Here is a 19680-nt window from a genome sequence, read left to right on the forward strand (position 1 = left end):
TCATTCTCACACACCGCTCGCTGTGTAGGAGACACTTTGGAATTCACTTTAAAGGTCACATTATTTGACTCTTTCTGTAACACGCTTCCCTGGTGTTTAAAAACCTTTGGGAAGCGTAGAGTGAAAACCCCCTCCTAAATCTAGCTTTTTATAGTGGGGGCTCCCATCCAGCCTGTGACTGTCTCCATTGTTTTCTGTGGGCATGGATTTTATGCTAATGAAGCGCTGCTCTGTTCGACCACATCAGAGGGGGCGGGGCTTTCAGCGCCGACAAGAAAAGCTAGAGCAGCAGTTCCAAACCTTTTCCGACTCATGGCCCACTTGAAATATCGCAAATGTTGGCAGCCCGCATCCGACCGTAAATAAACAGTACGGAGGCCAAATAATGTGTTCTCACAGCACTTTTTTATTTTAACGATAAAAGGAGCTGTCCATCAGCACCACACAGAAATCAGACACTAAAAGTGAGGGGATGTCTTGGCTAATTAACAAATAATTGATTACAAATTAAATAACGGTATTATTCATCAATGGAGAAATGCATTCTTATACATAATAATTATATACATTCAAGGTGCCAAAGGCAGCGTTGGCACTTTTCTACACATCCACCGTCAAGTCAATCCTCACCTCCTCCATCACCGTCTGGTATGCTCCAGACTGCAGCGCATCATCTGCCAAGCTGAAAGGGTAGTTGGTGTAGCCTGCCTTCCATTCAGGACCTACACACTGCCAGGATGCTAAAGCAGTCTCAGAAAATGATGGCCGACCCCACCCACCCATCCAGGACATAAACTCTTCAGGTTCCTCCCCCCATGGCAGAAGATTGATTTCTTGCAGTACTTCCTGTCACAGGGACAGCTTCTACCCAACTACTATGCGCCTCTTCAAGACCCGAAAGCCCCCCAAAATCAGGACTTTGCCACAACCCCAGCCCCCAGCCACTGCATACTGCACAAAGACAAATTCCTCATTTGCAACATGTTTACTTACTATGGCCATTACAATCATCATGAATCTTGAACTTGAATTCACCTTGGTGTGCTCAATGTTACAGAATCACATGAATTTAAGGGAAACTATGGCAAAACAGGGGAAGTTTTGTATTTCACATTTTCTATTAGATACAATGGCAACATGCTTGCATATGGAAGGGCAAGGAAAATAATATGCGGCCTCTCTAAGTTTTGATTTGCGGTAGAATTTAATTTCGGACCAATATGGTAAATCTACACTATGTGGATTATAATGTGGATTATAATCTACAGTATGTGGATTAGTGTGGAGGAGCATCCCTGCCTGCTGTAGCCTCACAATGTGATAAAGGCTGCTAACGTGAAAAACTTGCCTAGCGCAGCTTTAAAAAAACACAGACATCCAAACACATGTCCAATATAGAATAGAGTCCACCACCTACTGTACCCAGTGACGGTTGAAAGGTCTTCAATCACCTTCCCTCACTCCCTCACTCTATTTATTACCAGCCGTATTTGAATAAGGCTAATCTATGCATCAAGCTGCAGCACTCACTCTGTGCTGGGCAGATAAAGATGTCTGGCACGCTCCAACGCAGGCTGCATATGAAACGACTCAAGATGAAGGTCTCTGTCTCACACTCTCTCTCCCTCTCTCTCCCTAAGAAGAGGACTCCATACATGATTACAGCCCTCCAACCGCAGCGTGTCAAAAAGTGTCTCGAAAGATGAGGAAGAGATTGCGCTATTATTTAAAATCGGCACGAAAAGACAATGTTGTCCGCCGCTGCGCAAAAAAAAAGGCAATTCTCGGAGCCGGAGGTTGAAACAACTTGAGAGACCATTCATCTTCGAGAGAATGGCCGACGGGATTCGTGCGGAGCTTGTGCAGACATTGTATTTTACGCCCCGGCGTGGAACAAATCTGAATATAAGCCTCCTTGTGCGGGGGCAAGCTGTGTCTTGTCCACTTCTAAATAAGGCCCTATTTTCCCTCCGCTTTCAAGAGGCAGAAAACAAGGGCTCAGAGCGACTCAGTGGATTTATATTGAGTCTTTTCATTGCGTGTCTCTACTGGAGATATCTCTGACAGCTCTCGAGCTCTTTCCCACCTCCCTGTCACGTCTGACCGTGATGGAAAGGGCCCACTAATGGACTGTGCCTTATTGTGTTTGTTTGTGTGTGCCCTTGTACTGTATACCGCCTACGTGTGCAGGTGTGTGTGCTTGTATACTGCCTACGTGTGCAGGTGTGCGCGCTTGTATACTGCCTACGTGTGCAGGTGTGTGTGCTTGTATACTGCCTACGTGTGCATGTGTGTGTGCTTGTATACTGCCTACATGTGCAGGTGTGTGTGCTTGTATACTGCCTACATGTGCAGGTGTGTGTGCTTGTATACTGCCTACATGTGCAGGTGTGTGCTTGTATACTGCCTACATGTGCAGGTGTGTGTGCTTGTATACTGCCTACATGTGCAGGTGTGTGTGCTTGTATACTGCCTACGTGTGCAGGTGTGCGTGCTTGTATACTGCCTACATGTGCAGGTGTGTGTGCTTGTATACTGCCTACATGTGCAGGTGTATGTGTTTGTATACTGCCTACGTGTGCAGGTGTGTGTGCTTGTATACTGCCTACGTGTGCAGGTGTGTGTGCTTGTATACTGCCTACATGTGCAGGTGTGTGTGCTTGTATACTACATGTGCAGGTGTATGTGTTTGTATACTGCCTATGTGTGCAGGTGTGTGTGTTTGTATACTGCCTACGTGTGCAGGTGTGGGTGCTTGTATACTGCCTACATGTGCAGGTGTGTGTGCTTGTATACTGCCTACATGTGCAGGTGTGCGTGCTTGTATACTGCCTACATGTGCAGGTGTGTGTGCTTGTATACTGCCTACATGTGCAGGTGTGCGTGCTTGTATACTAGCCTAGGTAAACCCAGCCACCACGTGACCTGCTCTCTCAGTTCCCAGTCACTATCGTCTAGCGAACGGGCCATTCAGAACGATTTCCGCGGCGGTTTAAAGACTCCCGCAGACCCGCAGCCACCCCGCAGCCAATGAGTGACGGCGTGACTGCCAACATCAGTCCTGCCGTGATCGGCCAATCAGAGAGTGCGTCTTTGTCAATGACGTGTAACAGCTGCAGCGGCTTAGCACTACCTAGCCGTTAGCATTTGGCCTCTCTAAAGCATAGCTCCCGAGCTAGCTACTAGCTGGCTAGCTATATGGCTATGCAACTACGTGAGGAAATTCAAGTGAAAACAGCTGTTGAGGTTGAGGTCTGTTGATCAAAATAACACCTAGCGTTATCGAAATCGGATTTTAGCGGACCATACAAGCCAGGGCTTCAGAGCTGATCACCTGGACACATTTTATGGCGAAATTATCTGATAAACTTGTCTGTGCTGCTCTGTGGTGATCAGCTAATGTCTTCATAGCATTGTGATTATGATTTAATGCATTATGGAAGATAAACGCTGGTTTAACATAATTAAAATAATTCCCTACCAAACATGTAAAGTGACGCTTCTGGGCAGTAGACCATTTGGGCATAACATTATGTAATGTGACATGAGATCACCACATTTCAATAAATATAACGTTTTTGCACATTTGAATGCTGCTGGTCGTTTGTTTAATGCTGTATATATTGGATATTTAAAGCTGATACACAACACAATTGTGTTGAGGTAATTCTGCAAAGCTCAGTTAAAAATATAACATGTAACACTTTACACAATCAAATCTAACTTATTCACAGCAATACACAGTCCAGTAGTACAGTGGGCTAATTGTTTGAATTATATCGAAATATATTTGCATGGTGTAGCATGTAATGCAGATAATGTAGCTAGATACTCTGACACAGAAAGGCAGACAAGCTAGCAGCAGGGATCTTGTCACACTGATTCCAGATAAACTCCTCTGTCTAGCCAGCTATACAATATTGATCAAAATAACACCTATATCGAAATCGGATTTTAGCGGACCATACAAGCCGGGGCTTCAGAGCTGATCACCTGGACACATTTTACGGCGAAATTATCTGATAAACTTGTCTGTGCAGCTCTGTGGTGATCAGCTAATGTCTTCGCATTGTGATTATGATTTAATGCATTATGGAAGATAAACGCTGGAAGGCTGGGTAGCATTAGCTGACGTCATCCAGGCTACAGTAACATTAGGCTATTATAGTTATGAAACGCTGATTCAAACGTTACAATAATAAGACACAATATAGGAGCCAGTTACCCTACTGTAGATAGAGAGTAATTTCAGACCACCAGATATCACCATATTTATGTTATTAAATGCTGTAACGTTAACGGTAATTCTCATGTGTATGGTTTATTTATAAGCATTCATTGATTGAAGCAGAGTGCTGGTCGGTTAAGTTTCTCTGTAGTCAATGTCCTCTGCTCCAATCTTCGTTCGTAGTTTCTTCTGTCTCTCGTCCAGCAGCTGCAGATGTCATCATTATCCACGTTATTGATTATTATTTATAAAAAAAATCTCGTGTAAATATTTTGTGAACGCACCAATAGTTAGAGAAGGAAACCTCTCTTTGCATTTTATTTTTTAATAAAAGTAGGCTACTTGTGATATCTCACGTGGTCGATCATCATTGCAAATTTATGTGAACAGCTAGGTTTAATGACAAATATGGAATATCACCCAAGGAAATACCACGGTTTAATGCCAACAGATAAACCATACAGATTTGTTGTAATTGTGAACACATAAGGGAGCAAAGACATGGTTTTCAAGTATAACACAACTTTTATTCAAAGACAGGATTGAAAAATATAGGTCACTTGTATTCACTTCAGTAATGTCAGGTCTCAGTCGCATTCACGCTAACCTCTTAACGTCTAGCTATAGCTAGGTTACATCTGGATTATGTATAATATACAGAATTGCACAGTACACAGTTGCACAGTTACTGCACAGTAACGTGTACAAATATTGAACGCAACAGTCTCGTTCTGGAGCGAACCCCTCAGCTGAATTCACGTTGGAATATGATATCAAGGCTTGATACATTTGATTGTAGCTACTCATACAGCCGTGTGGAGCTTATCTAGCTAGGTTGCATCTGGAATATGATATCAAGCCAGTAATGTAGCTAGCTAGCGTTAAATAGGTTTATCTGTAACCACGCTGAAATGTGAGGGCATTAACGTTAATATTTCAATTAGGTCAAACACACCTTACCGTTATGACTGCGGCCGTTTTGGATTAACATTAGCGTTAAGTCCATGATCAAATCTAGCATTTCGGTATATTCAGTGTGTGTGTGTGAAAAGGATGTTAGCATGCTAGCATTATTAGCACAGAATGTATACAGTCCATGGTACAACGTTAGGCCTTCAAGTCCTGAGGCGAACAGCACTGGAGGATGAAGTCTGCAGACTGGCATTCAGTGTCCAGCATAACAAGCACGCCTGTTTCCTCATCAGGTTGGCAGCAGCTGTATAGATGATGACTGTTCTTCACAGCCACAAATATCTCTCCAGATCTGCGGCCATCTGCAGCAGGGATCGAGGTTTGGGTCCGTGTAGACTAGGGCTGCCAACATTCCATCCCAGCAATACGGGACGGTCGGACCAACGGGGTGGGGGGGGGAGTTGTCCTGTTCCTCTTTCATTCCCTGACCACCGTCACGCGATGTTCTCTCTTCTTGTAGCTGGTTGTAACCATTTGCGTGCTAGCAGTACTGAAATGAAAAGTGTTAGCTCATGCGCTAACAACAAAGGTCGCAGAGTGATGACGCCATCTGCTGCACTGCGCATGTGCTCTGTGCACTAAACTGGTTGGATGATGGTTGCGTAATGGAGTGGTCTATCGGGGGGGGGGGCAACAACCGCAGGAAATCGTTTAACAATGGTGGGAATCCAGACCATAGTGACTGAGAACAGGTCTGAGAGCAGGTCACGTGGGGGATGGGTTTACCCAGGCTACTTGTATACTGCCTACATGTGCAGGTGTGTGTGCTTGTATACTGCCTACATGTGCAGGTGTGCGTGCTTGTATACTGCCTACGTGTGCAGGTGTGTGTGCTTGTATACTGCCTATGTGTGCAGGTGTGTGTGCTTGTATACTGCCTACATGTGCAGGTGTGTGTGCTTGTATACTGCCTACATGTGCAGGTGTGTGTGCTTGTATACTGCCTACATGTGCAGGTGTGCGTGCTTGTATACTGCCTACATGTGCAGGTGTGTGTGCTTGTATACTGCCTACATGTGCAGGTGTGTGTGTTTGTATACTGCCTACATGTGCAGGTGTGCGTGCTTGCATGTACAAATGCATCTATTCCAATTCACGCCCAAGCTGACTTAGAGTATGTGCGCCTGTGTGCTTTCCCTTACCTGCTGTATATACAATATGTGTGTTCTTGTGTCCTTTGCTTACATTGTGTGTGTGTGTGTTTGTGTGACCTTGCAGGGAGTTTGGCCGGTGGAAGGTGAACAGCCTGGCCCTGGAGAGACAAGAGAACAATGGCTTTGCCCTGCCGCTGGACCCCGAGTTCCTCCAGACCATCAGGCAGCTGGGCAGGCGGCCCAGCCTCAGAGCCATCACCGACAACATCATCAGGAAATACGGAACCCACTTCCTGCTCTCCGCTACGCTGGGAGGTAAATACATGTAGATGTGGCCGCCTAGCATTTCTAAAACATCAATATAGAATTGTCAAATTAATTGTGATTCCTCCCATTACCGTAAACAACGCCGTTGGAGATGATTGGTCGCCTCTATCCCACACCAGTGTTATAGTTAGCACCAGTTAGCACCAGTGTTATTGTTAGCACCAGTATTTGTCCACATTGACTACATCTCTCATGAACCCCACTGCTTCCATCAGCCTTTCACTTCTTTCACTGTGTTGCCTATGAGAAGCTCCGTTCACTCTGGAAGGACAGCGCCCTCTACCTGTTTTGTGCCGTTAATCTGACCTGGCGATGGCGATGGCCGGAGGCATTGCCTGGCGTTCCGATCGGCAAGTAGTTCCTCGCGAAGTGGACTGCACAGGGTATTCAGTCATATTACTTAACGTGGCTGGATACCCTGTGCAGTCCACTTTGCTGGGAACTACTAACCGATCGGAAGGGGGTCGATTGGAGGAGTGGCTAGGGGTATGTGGGTTGTGGGAGGGGGCATGGTCAGTAAGAGGGCGGGGATAGGGAAAATGGGCCACAGCTAGGGACAGGATGGTCATAGAGAGTGCGGGTTCGAGGCGTACATGGGTAGGTAGGGCGCAGGGGAGTGGCTAGGGGTATGTGGGTGGTGGGAGATTAGGATTATGGGTAGGACCCGCATGTTGAAAACAATTAGCCGTGTTGTTGAGGTACCCTCAAACATTGCCTAATGTGCGTAAGGCTGAATGGCCACAACGCTGCGTAGTGGGCTTCAAGGTATTTGTGCTTGTATGAGTCTGGACAGACATGGTTGTAGACTGCAACTTGACTTGTAGGCGGAGGCATACTGTACAACCGGGAGATGGTTGTTTCTAGTTTGTTTACAGTAATTGCACCCATTCTCAAAATGTATGTGGTAATTATTTATTGATGTAGCTACACATATAGCCCCCTTTAATTTCACACTTGAAGCATTCAAGAATTCACATTCATTTTAGGTTTAGCCTGGTGGGGGCTGCACCGCCATGGAACAAATCCATTTTGAACAGTCAGGGTGCGAAACTACCTGTAAGAGCTGCTCTACATTTCACAAATTCACACTGAAAAATGTATGAGAAACAAAATGCTGCCTATCTCAAGAATCAAAGGGATATCGTGCATTTTAATTTGGCTTATTATCTCATAGGCAGCTAGCTAACTAGTAGCCTGCTAAGCTAGCTAACTAAACTACTCAAATGTTGCTAGCTAATCTAACAGTTTATCTATCTGAAGTCCTCACTTATATGTTGAAGTAATGCTAAATTGATATCGATCTTTGTTCATATCTTTATCTGTTAATATCTGTGAAATCTTTTTTTTATATTCCATGTTATTTGTTTATATCTTGTATATTTGTTCTTATCACATTACTTGAGCACCAATCACACCAAGACAATTTCCTTGGTGAATGAAGAATTCTGATTCTGATCTTCCAGGTAGAGTTTCTCATCCTGAGTGTCCAAAATGGAAGGCATGTGAATAAGGTCAATGGGCCTCATGAATGAATGTTTTCTTATTTTTTACTTAGGCTATTTATTCTTACATAAAGCAATAAAAGGAAAATAAGAAAATCCTCTGTGGGATTCATGAAACGTGCTGACATCCAGTCTGTTCTTACCCACGTGCGTATGCTGATGAATTGTGTTTCATCTTAAATTGGATGTGGCACCAGGCAATTTGCAATTAGCATAAGGAAACCCCCATATAAACCCATATAAGGGTCTATAGGGTATAATCCATATAATGGTATGGTGCTGTGTGCAAACCACCAATCCACAGCAATTTGACAGTAACGTGAACTCATGTGGCCCTCCATCCGGGTAGGGTAGATTCCCTGCCTACCAACACGTGGGGTGCAGGTTCGCGCCCCCATGTTACCTCCGCCTTGTTTGGGTGTCCATACAGGCACACAGGCTGTGTCTGCGGGTGGGAAGCCGGAATGAGGGTATGTCTCCTGGTCGCTGCACTAGTGCCTCCGCTGGTCGGTCGGGGCGCATGTTCGGGGTGGAACGAAACTGGTGGGAATACCGTGATCCTCCCATGTGCTACTGTACGTCCTTCCGGTGAAGCTCCCCACTGTCAGGTGAAAAGAAGCGGCTGGCAACTGCACATGTATCGGAGGAAGCATGTGTGTGTCTACGGCTCACCCCAGATCAGCAGGGGAGGTGGGGCAGCGACCAGGGCAGCAGGGGGAATTGGCCAAGTACAATGGGGGGAAATCAGAAGGGGAAAAAACTTATCTGGCCCTCTGCGTGTGTCCGTGTGTGGGCATACTATTTGGTATAACTTTTGTTGTCATTTAAGCTAGACCTAAGTGTAATCATTCAACACTATTGTATAAATAGGGGCACGGTGGCGCAGTGTAGCGATGTCGGCTCACAGCAAGAAGGTCCTGGGTTCGATTCCCACCTAGGACGCTGTGGGCGCTGAGGGTGTGTCCCCATTCCCATGTCCTCAGTGACCATGGCCCAGGGGGGGCGTCAAAAAGGGCGATTCTGTGCGGGGGTTTGCATGTTCTCCCCATGCTCCCCTGGAATTTCCTCCAGATACGAACCGCCTGTTAAAAACATCCAATTAAAAAAAAAAACACAACATAGATGTAGAACATTTTGTAGAACATTTTTCTCCGTTTCACCATCCTCTACCTATATTTCCAAAAAGAGGAGAGGAAGAAATGTCGCTGCTTTCTCTGCAACGCCCCGGTTCCCCGGCCGCTAATAAACTTGACCTTTAACACCACTAAAACCGGTCTAAATGTGATTTTGTGTCCCTGACCAGTCAAACAGCGGACAGTTATCATTAGCAGATGTGTGCAAAGATTTATTCACATCCCAGGAATACAACCACACCGCTAATTAGTGGCATCGGGTTAATTTGGGGGTGGGGATGGAGATGGAGAGGGGGGGGGGGGGGGATGTGTGCCAAAAAAGATGCATGGAGTCAAAATCAGAGGAGATACTTTCTAAATGTGTGTTAGATGAGTAAGTCTCTGTGTTTTATTACATAAACTGCTTTATTAATATTTCATGGCACAAAACACAATTTGGCTTTTGTGGGTATGGTCTTACATGTGGGTCCAGGGCACTCTTTAATGTTGATCTTACCTAAGAACAAGTGGGTATGCAAGTATGCAAGCATTGATAATTGCCACAAGAGCACAATTTAAGGTCAAATCTGCGCCTACGCAAGATTCATGCATGAGGCCCAATGACACCGTAGATGGTGTGTGGGGGTCCATGCAAGGATGCAGCGGCGGATAAACCCACCTAAACTGCCGCAAGTTATATGAAGAGAAAGTAACAACAAAATCAATACTGCTTTTCTGAAAATGATTAGACCGTTTATTATTATTTATATAAGTGGTTGTTTGCATTTTGATGATCACGACCAGAGTTCGTCGTTTATTCACCTTTTTATTTACGATATCCCTGTGTGTGTGTGTGTGTGTGTGTGTGTGTGTGCGCGTGTGTGTGTGTGTGTGTGCACGCATGCGTGTGTGTGTGTGTGTGTGTGTGTGTGTGTGTGTGTGTGTGTGTGTGTGTGTGCACGCATGCGTGTGTGTGTGTGTGTGTGTGTGTGTGCGTGTGTGCGCGCGCGCGTGTGTGTGTTTGTATTCAAAGGAGAAGAGTCATTAATGATCTTTGTGGACAAGCGGAAGCTGAGTAGGACGGCTGAAGTGAGTGAAGCCAATGGAACAGCTGTGACTCTGGAAGCTCTGCACCAGCTGGCCGCCTCCTACTTCATCGACCGCGAGAGCACCCTGCGCAAGCTGCACCACATCCAGATCGCCTCCACTGCCATCAAGGTAACAAACCTGCTCCCTCTGCACCACATCCAGATCGCCTCCAATGCCCTCCAGGTACAAACCTGCTCCCTCAGCTGGCCTTGTGTGGAACACAAACCAAATGGAAAATTCAGCTGTTCTTGCGGAACAATCTGAGGGCCTTTGAAGGTCCTGCATTACAGGAATTGAAGTAGACTTCTATTACTACACACGGATTATTAAAGCTCATATTGTCAAAATGCAATTTAGCTTGAGTGGTTTAATGTTACAGTTATTACATTTTCAAAAGTCTGCAAGTATTTACAGGCAGTGTTGGACTAACTCCAGTCGACACATCAAAACTGCTCTTGATTAGCTCCCCTCGCAGAACAATCCTTCCAATCAAGTCCGATTGCAGCATTTAAACTGGAGAGCCTCCAATCAGCAGCTTTGCCTCAATTTGCTGTTGTCGGCCAATCAGGGTCAAGTATTGTGGCCGTTCTGCTTGTGAGGAATTAGTCTCCAAATTCATTCAGTAAATACCTTTTTCTACTACTTGTACCTTATATTTCTGTGCAAACATCACAATGACTGTTCCTATCCTACAACCCCTTTGAAGGCTATTGCAGCCTGTTTTTACATACCGAAACTTTGTCAAATTGTTCCCTAAGAATAACTGTATTTTTTATTTTATTTTTTATATTAAATTAAATTAAATTAAATTAAATTAAATTTCATCCCTTTAATTACTTTTGACTCATGCACTGTGGAAGAGATGCAATCTGATAACAGATTTGTAGTTCTTTGCGTGTAAAATGAGGCAAAAGCTTTTGGATTGTAAATGCAAAATTGATTATTTCTGTCCACAACATCTGACTTTCTGATTAAAAGATTAACATGAGTTATCGACTGGTTAAAACAGCTTATGCACTTGCGCTCCCCCCTCTGGGCATAAGTACTGGGAACAAATTATTGAAGTAAATCAAAGTCCACTATGTTGACTACTTGCCAAGTACTTACCACTTACTACCAATTACTGTATGAAGTTTATGACCCATCAACAGGCTCCGGGATACTCTGGCCTATCACAAATGCAGCAGATCATTATGCGGCATATTATTAAAACATATTTTAAAGGACAGAACTTAAATCCTTGCGTTGACACAATTATAACACTTTTACAGACCGGGGGCTCTATGGTGAATTTCAGCCATTTTTCTCCCCCCCCCCCCACATATTATTAATGAAGTCTGCAGAGTGATGGCACTTTCAGACCTGACCTAATGTGCCAGCCAAAACTGAAACCCTGTAGCAGCCATTGCATAGGTTACACATGGCCGCTTCCGCAGTGGAGTCCCTCCAAATAAATATTCTTGCTGTGCTACATGGGGAAATTATCCAGGGAGAACACCCTTGGTGAGGCGACCCGTATAACTTGAGACGTGGCGGCAGGGAAGGCAATCAATCATCCATATACTGCACCATTATACCAAAGAACTGTAGGGCAAAAGCCGTCCTGTAGCTGAAATCCCATTAAGACACTCTGTTATAAAACTCAAGAGCGTTTTCCATTTCAAAAGATGTCGAGGAGCCGGTGTTTTATTTTGTTTACTCGTCGTTATTTATCACAATATGCTCATATGCTCCACCTGTTAGAGATGTAACGATAAGCCGTTTTTAAGGTATACCACGCTATCAAGCAGCCGCGGTTAGCGTAGCGTAAGCTTTCTCTCTGTAATACCGTGGCCACGATATGTTGCGCAATATGCACGGTGCTGCTGCAGTGCACGCCACTAATAAGTTCATAATGGAGGAACCTTGTTCTCATATTAGTTTCAGTTTCAGTTCAATAAATCTATATTTTCAATTAAACATAGTATGTTTAATTAAGGGGGGGGGGCTAATACAGTGAAATAGCATACCATCATATTTTGGTAGATACCGTACCATACTGTGAAATTTCATATTGTTACATCCCTAGTACGCCCCGGAGATCTATGGGAGTGTCCACAGCCCTGGTCTTTTCTCATGTATTGTATGTTCATATGAGGAAATGAATTGGAATGAAATAGCTGACAGTCTATACTGGTGGATTTAAAATATGAATACATTTTCTTCATGACTGTGTTGCACTGCTGTATGACACGCGAGCAGCGCCAAGCTGAATGGAGCAGCACAGTTTACCTCCTCCTCCGCTCTTTCATGGGTCGTGTGTTCACAGGCTTGGAGATGGCACAGTATTCCATGCATATCAAGATATGCTTAGGATGTAAATATCACCCTGCATCTCCTACACTCCGTTCTACTCCTTTCTACCTTCAGGATATGTTCATTCATCACTCTGTCAGTTGTTATCAAGGAGAATGAATTGAATCGGCCGAGGTTTGCCCTTCGCACTAGAGAGGGAGCGGTTCTCTCCGTGCGTTAGGAGGAATTTGCTTTCTCATGCGCCCGTTATTTAGTTTACACTAGTGGTTACAGAACTGGGGGGGCACGCCCCCTAGGGAGGGAACAGAGAAATGAGGAGGGGGGGGGGGGGGGGGGGGAGGGGGGGTTGGCTACCTGCCAACACTCCCAATTTCCACGGGGGTCCTCCTATTTTGAACCCTTTCTCCCGCTGTGCTCCTGATTGGTAATTTGTCACATTACTGTCTTTCAGAGGCTGTAGCAGGCTTAGTTTGAAAGCCAGAGTGAAGTTGCTGGTATCATAAGAAACTGACTGAAGACTAAGTCATCCATTGCTACCAACCATGTCATGCTACCTTGTCGGGAAAAGGGGCTAAATAATGCTCCAAAGTTAGGAAAAATTTTGGTGAGGGAAAAACAATTGTTTCAAAGGTGTCCCTCACCTCAAGATAGCTGAATGAAAATGGGTTCTATGGGTACTACCCTCAAGTCTTCCTTGCTCTGTCCGTCTGTCAGTCTGTCTGTCCGTCTGTCTGTCTGTCAGTCTGTCCGTCTGTCTGTCTGTCTGTCAGCAGCGTGTCGATCACAGCTAAGCTCTCCGTCGCTCTCTCTCTCTCCCCGTTGTTAAAAGCGGGGAAATCTTGTTGTTGCACTGTTCACTTCAATGTAGATAATAATAATATAATAATAATAATAATAATAATAAAGTGAATTCTACTTTAAAATGTGAAAATAATGAGATGAGGTGAAACAAGATGAGTTGATAGATAAGACTAACGTTTCGACGCAAGTCAAAGAGTCGTTTTGACTCTGATGAAGACGCTGTCGCGTCGAAACGTCAGTCACTGAACCTATCCAAAAAAAAAATCCAGTGAATCGTGTGCTCCAGGATCCTCTTTGGGTTTACCCATTGAATTGTTAATACTGTCCTGTTCTGAGAGCACCAACCTCCCTTTGTGCAGGGGCTGAAGCGCAAGAGACTCCTTCTACATCCCCACAAAAGCATTTGGCTTCAGATGCTGTCTTTAATTGATTTCAACAAAGATATGTCTGTGGGCCCCAACGTCACAAAACGATGCAGGCAACGGCTAGGGACAATTACATTGTCATTCCAAGATCCATTTAGCTGCTGTATTTACACAGCTTTTCAATGATTTCAGAGGAAATAAGAGACCCATCAGAAAACAAGACTGCCACTGTTTAAGTGCAGTAAAATGCCTCTCCACTAACGCCTGGGAAGAGAACAACAATTTGAATTTCCCAATTCCCTCCAGGGCTGTAACCAGGCAGCCACATTTTATTGTCCAGTATACATTAATGAGTTCTGTGATGAGTGCATCTGTACTTTATACACAATACCCCATTTATTTTGCACAGACAATTCAATGGCGGTTAACTATGTTGTGACGGGGCATCAGCATCTTACAAATGTTCTGCATCTGTAGATCATGATGAGGTCACTGTAGGAAATTAACATTCGGCAGTCGGCAGCACGCAGCAGCAGCAGCATACCCAGGGTTGGGGAGTAACGGAATAAATGTATTCAGAATGCTACAGTATTATTATTGTAGTATTAAGTATTTTACTTACAAACATGCTGAAGAAGGTCACAACATTACATCAGTGCGCGTCGCGACCGCATTGCCATCGCATTTGCGTACATTTAGAGTGACCCAGACAAAATGGGCTCAGCGAGACGATTTTGAAGTATTCCAAAAGTAGTCCAAAGTAATCTGTTACTTAACTTGAGTTATCTAAATACGTTACAAATACATTTTAGGGCTGTCATCTCTATTGGAATACGTTTTAAAAGTAACCCTCCCAACACTGAGGATACCAACTGAGGAGCAGCGATCCTGAGGAAGAGCAGAAGCACTGTTATCTATCTCAGTCGTTCTGACGGCATCGCTTCAGCTAAAAACTCACTTCGCCTTTTCCAAGCCGCGGCCCATTTCTCAGTGGCTTTGTCCATAGTGATGCCCTGCTCGGCTATATTGCCCATTCCTCAGCGGCTTGTCCTCAGTGATGCCTCGCTATGCTGCCCATCACATCACAGATAAACCTCCACATTCTCTAAAGTGAATTGGCACGAGGACGGGCGAGCGGCTTTGGCAGCCAAAGTGCTGCTAAAAAAAAAACACCTGATTGAGACGAATAGAGAAAAGGCCCTCCGAGGTCCATTTGTTTGCTGGGCATCTCCAGGTGACGTGATGTGAAATATGCACGGCGTCAGCAGCCTTTAATTCAGAACACGGCCTCCGATGAAGATGGATGCCAAAACAAAGCTGCCTTTAAGAAGAGTGCGAAGAGACGAGATAACATATTTTAAACAGGGAGAACGGCCTGGGGGCCTATAGGACTATAAGCACAGAGAAGAATCAGATAGGGGAGGTTGGGGGGGGGGGTGGGGGTGGGAGGAGATAGACAGGAGTAAAAAGAGAAAGATAAAAAGCCTTCTAGTGCCTCTATTGTTTACACGGCTTTGATGAATAAGCCGTTCCTATTTTCAATAATATCCTCCGAGAGCCGCCTTCCATTTGTCAACCGGTTTAGCGGTGTGAGCTAAGGTGTCATGCGCTAATTAATGGAAGACGTGTGAGGAGTTCCAGGCAGCGCCTTTATTTAACAGGCCTTTTAGCCCTGGCTGGCAGCTCCTCGCTCGCGCGCGGCGCGAGGAGGCGGCCCGGGAAGCGCCGCATCAATCAGCCGCGCTTTACCTTTGATTTACAGCCCCGCCTCCGTCCGGTAGTGAAGCTTCATTAACGTTACGTTGGGAGGAGAACATCATTGACGTGGGAGGAGAGGCGATAAGGATTGTTTGACCCAATTTGCGGCAGGCCCCCTTTCTCCAGCGTTCAGTCAGTCAGTCACGCCGCGTCACGCTTCGTTTGACGCGCGAGTGTGAGAGGAGAATATATATATAAGGCCCAGCCTCAGACATCTGATAATGGCCGGTGAGGGATGGTCGGCGACGACAGAGGCAGCTAGCTCCTCTCAATCCGGAGCTGTTTTGATGGCAGGATAAACAAACACACACACAAAAAAAGAGGCTAAAAACCAAAACAAAGCACTCTGTCCTCTCTACTCTGTCCTCTCTTTTATCGCTCATGTGCGGATGAATTATTCATTACGTTTTTTTTTTTTAGCATCTTCATTATTCCGGAGGAAGATAAATGCTCGCCGCTGACTCCCTCTTTTAACTTTTCACCACGTCTTCGACCCCCGCGTGCCCGCCACAGGATCTATAGAGCTCCAGAGGTTGTACGTAGAGAAGCTTCGTATAATTGTATGGACTTGATGGGGAGATAGCTGCTGGCCACGGTTAGATCTTTACTTGGCTTCTGAAGTCGAGCTTTGGAAGAATTTAACCTCTCCCAGCTTGGATTCCTCCTTGATCTGGAGCCCTTTCTTTTTCTTCCTTTCTTCTTCTTATTTTAGGGTAAAGCCTGGATAGGGTCTTTAGGGTAAAGCCTGGAGACCGAGAGCAACTGCAGAGAAGCATATTTGCTATTTTAGCTCTCCTTCAAGTGACTGCTACTCGCTGCTAAATAGCATAGCTTATACTTTCCCTTAAAAGTGACTCAATGGACAGAGCGCCATGCACTATTAAGTCCTGCTTTCTTCTCCGAAAGGTTCCCTGCTTCCCCCGCGCCTCTCACTGGCTCCGTGTTTTTCTGTTGAGGCCAAGACATCGTCTCATTCTCCGGTCCTATTTTCTCCCTCTTCTCTTCTTCTCTCTTAGTTGATAAGCTCCTCCCGGCCTGGTTGACATTAAAGTGTAAGCCAGACAGGAGCAACAAAGTGCTCTTCAAACATGCGACGCAATCCTCAAAGAGCGAATAAACAAGCAGAAAGCTATCTCGGATGCATAAAATGTGGATTTGCATGTCGACTACGCCTTGGTGATTAAGAAAGCAGCGCGATTCTTGAAGGTGCGGCGAATGAGGCAATTTTTCGCTGAGCAAAATGATCCTCATGAAACATTAATGCTATCTTAGACCCTTTCCCCCCCAGCAAGCAGGGAGTGTCGGCATTTTAGAGTCCATTATTGTTCAGACGTCTGACAACACTTGCCCAGTAAGTGACATTTTATGTCCGTTTTTGTGGAATTATTCATAGTTGGACTTTGCAAGACGATGAATCTTCATCAGTTAATGCGTGTGACTCATTGGTATTATGATCATATTAATGCCATTTTTGAAATAATAATGAATGCGCTGCAAAGCCATCTGCGTCAGTGGACCATTAAGGGACTTTCCGAGCACTTTGCGAATTATTACTTTCCATGATTCACCGTCTAAAAAAAAAAGTCTCTATAGAGGTTATCAGAAGACTATTTGCAGGATTAGTTGGTTTTTGTGCAAATCTCCAATGCGCTGGAGCACTTAGACAGCGTGAGACATCAAAAGACACACATGGAAGAATCGCACACGCCAATCATGCACACGAGTCACGTCCGCAGCATGCGAAGGCAACACAAACTGCTTATTCTAGAAAGTGCAATTACTGGATCCATTAAATGCAGCTGTTGGGTATTCTCACACAGTCAGCACAATTATCTCACACTCAATTATAGCATATATTAATAATTCCCCCCACACCGCCCTGATGCATGTCATTTACATTGCATTTTTAGAATATCTTGTGTGTTTTTTCCCTGTGTTTGTAGCAAAATGCTCCATGAGGTCTGGGGGGGGGGGGGGAGAAGGGGGGGGGGGACTTAAAATATACAAAAATGATTTTCTTTTCTTTTTTGGGGGGGGAGGGGGGATTTCTAATAGACGAGGCCGACTGTGCGCACATGCTCTGCTCCACTGGGTTCTGGTTGCAGATGGTCTCATTGCTATGCATAGAAAAGCCATCTTTAGATTCACATTCAGTCAATTTTCCCTTTAAGTTGGACATCTGTCTGTGTTGGAAAATTAATCTGCGGGGTCCCTGTGGAGGCGGCTCGGAATTTAATTAATTGCGTTGACACATCAATAAAAAAAATAAAAAAAGGAGAATGGAACTCAAAGTTTCTCTCTCTCTCTCTCTCTCTCTCTCTCTCTCTCTCTCTCTCTCTCTCTCTCTCTCTCTCTCTCTCTCTCTCTCTCTCTCTCTCTCTCTCTCTCTCTCTCTCTCTCTCTCTCTCTCCCTCCCTCTCTCTCTCTCTCTCTCCCTCCCTCTCTCTCTCTCTCTCTCCCTCCCTCTCTCTCTCTCTCTCTCTCCCCCCCCCCCCCCCCCATCTGGGGTCAGTGATTTTCCGTGCGCTGAAAATCATCACGCCATTATACTCCAAAAGAATTGATATTTCAATGATCGCAAATTGAACAGCTCGAGTAGCTTTTAGCTGTTTAAATAAGTAGCCTACACCAATTTTTCCGTCAGCCAGGTGTTGCACAGTAGCAATCCGATGCAATGCAGTGCATTAGGCCTACCGTACACAAACCCGTGCGTTTTCTTCTACATGTCACACTGTTCTCAGTATCCTCATTGACCTTAAAGTAGACGTGTAGTAACTTTTCTGCCCACCGAGGGAAAAATGTCTGCTTTTTCTGCTGGCTGGATGACATAGCTGTCATTAATCTCGCGAGGCGGTGTGGTTACTTTTATTGGGCCTTTGGGAAAATATTAAAGAAGCCCGTCATGGTGTTTGGCAATAATTCGCCGATGACAACGAAAGGAGATGGATTTCCCTTCAGGCTGGCAGTTTGTCTTTCGGAGCCTAGATACACGCGTGCTCTAAATCTGCTTTTGTCAAGTATGATTGAGCTGCGATTGTGAACAACCTTAACCATGAGCTGGAATAAGAGGAGAGATTCTGCACTGGCTTTTTCTCGTCTTTTCTTCTTCTTCTTTTTTCTTTTTGTGCATTTTGTCAGCACAAATTGTGTCTTTGAGGCTTGGGGAGTTAGTCGGATCTTTCAAGGCACGAAGTTGTAGGACATTTCTGTGCCTATCTCCAAAGGTATTTTCATTCCACTGAACTGCATTGCTAACTTCCTTTTTTTTTTGCCTCCTGGCTTCTCTGGTTGGCTCCACATGCTCTCCACCCACACTTCATTTTGAAAGGATTTTCTTTTTCCACTGCGTTTCCTCATGATTCTGTGTAAAAAATGAAAGTCGCTTTGACCCCTAAAGCTTCTTAAGGCTGTCTATTTTCTGCTTAATGTAGCTCACTTACTTTACTATGCCTCTTCTTGGTCCATACATCAAATCCAATGGGTTCTCAGCGTCTGAAAACACAATATCAATCTTCAAAACAATTACCTCAATATTCATGGTCAAGTGTCTCTCCAACTTCCTGGGTAAACGAAGCATTTTTCAAAATAGTTTCAAAGAATGCATCTTTCAGGAAATGTATCAGTCTAACTTTATTGTACCAGTCCTCTAAACAAGCCTGGCAGGTTTGAACGCATCATTAAAATGAACCAACCATCCAGCCTTAGAGCTGCTAGACAGTTCTCATTTTCTCACTTTTAGGTTAACGCTTGTGAGTTCTGATTAATACTGTAACACATTTTATGCAAAAGTGTTAGCATGCTAATGTTAGGACCAAGTTACTGGACTCACTTAGATATTATTGGTGCCAATCCTCTCATATTGGGTGACCAATGAGACAATCAGTGTAGTAATAATGTATGAACGAAATATGAGCTGCATGCATTAGTGACAAAACAGCATGTTTTCACAATAGCATCGACGCCATCTGATACTTTATTACTATTCACCTTATGTTCCAACACAGAGGTCAGCCAATTACTTCCTATTGTGTTGACACTTCCTGTGACAGTAGGCTACAGTACCTCAGAGCCACCAGTGAGTCAGACTAGGTCTGAGCAGGTAAAGCAGATGGCGTATTGAACAGGAAGTTGTAACAC

At 44.8% G+C, this 19680-nt stretch overlaps 1 protein-coding gene across 1 annotated transcript in view; it reads left to right on the forward strand.

Annotated features, from left to right (window-relative positions):
• The window catches only part of brinp3a.1 (bone morphogenetic protein/retinoic acid inducible neural-specific 3a, tandem duplicate 1), a gene marked incomplete at both ends in the record, with an annotated part of 64974 nt that overhangs the window by 32414 nt on the left and 12880 nt on the right, over positions 1 to 19680 (forward strand). Inside the window, 2 exons of the mRNA XM_083648141.1 lie at positions 6419 to 6609; positions 10269 to 10453. Coding sequence (XP_083504267.1) covers positions 6419 to 6609; positions 10269 to 10453 — 376 coding nt within the window. The remainder of the gene's footprint in view (positions 1 to 6418; positions 6610 to 10268; positions 10454 to 19680) is intronic.

The sequence above is a fragment of the Poromitra crassiceps genome, assembly GCF_964638095.1.
Source record: "Poromitra crassiceps genome assembly, chromosome: 12".
NCBI classification, from domain to species: Eukaryota; Metazoa; Chordata; class Actinopteri; order Beryciformes; family Melamphaidae; genus Poromitra; species Poromitra crassiceps.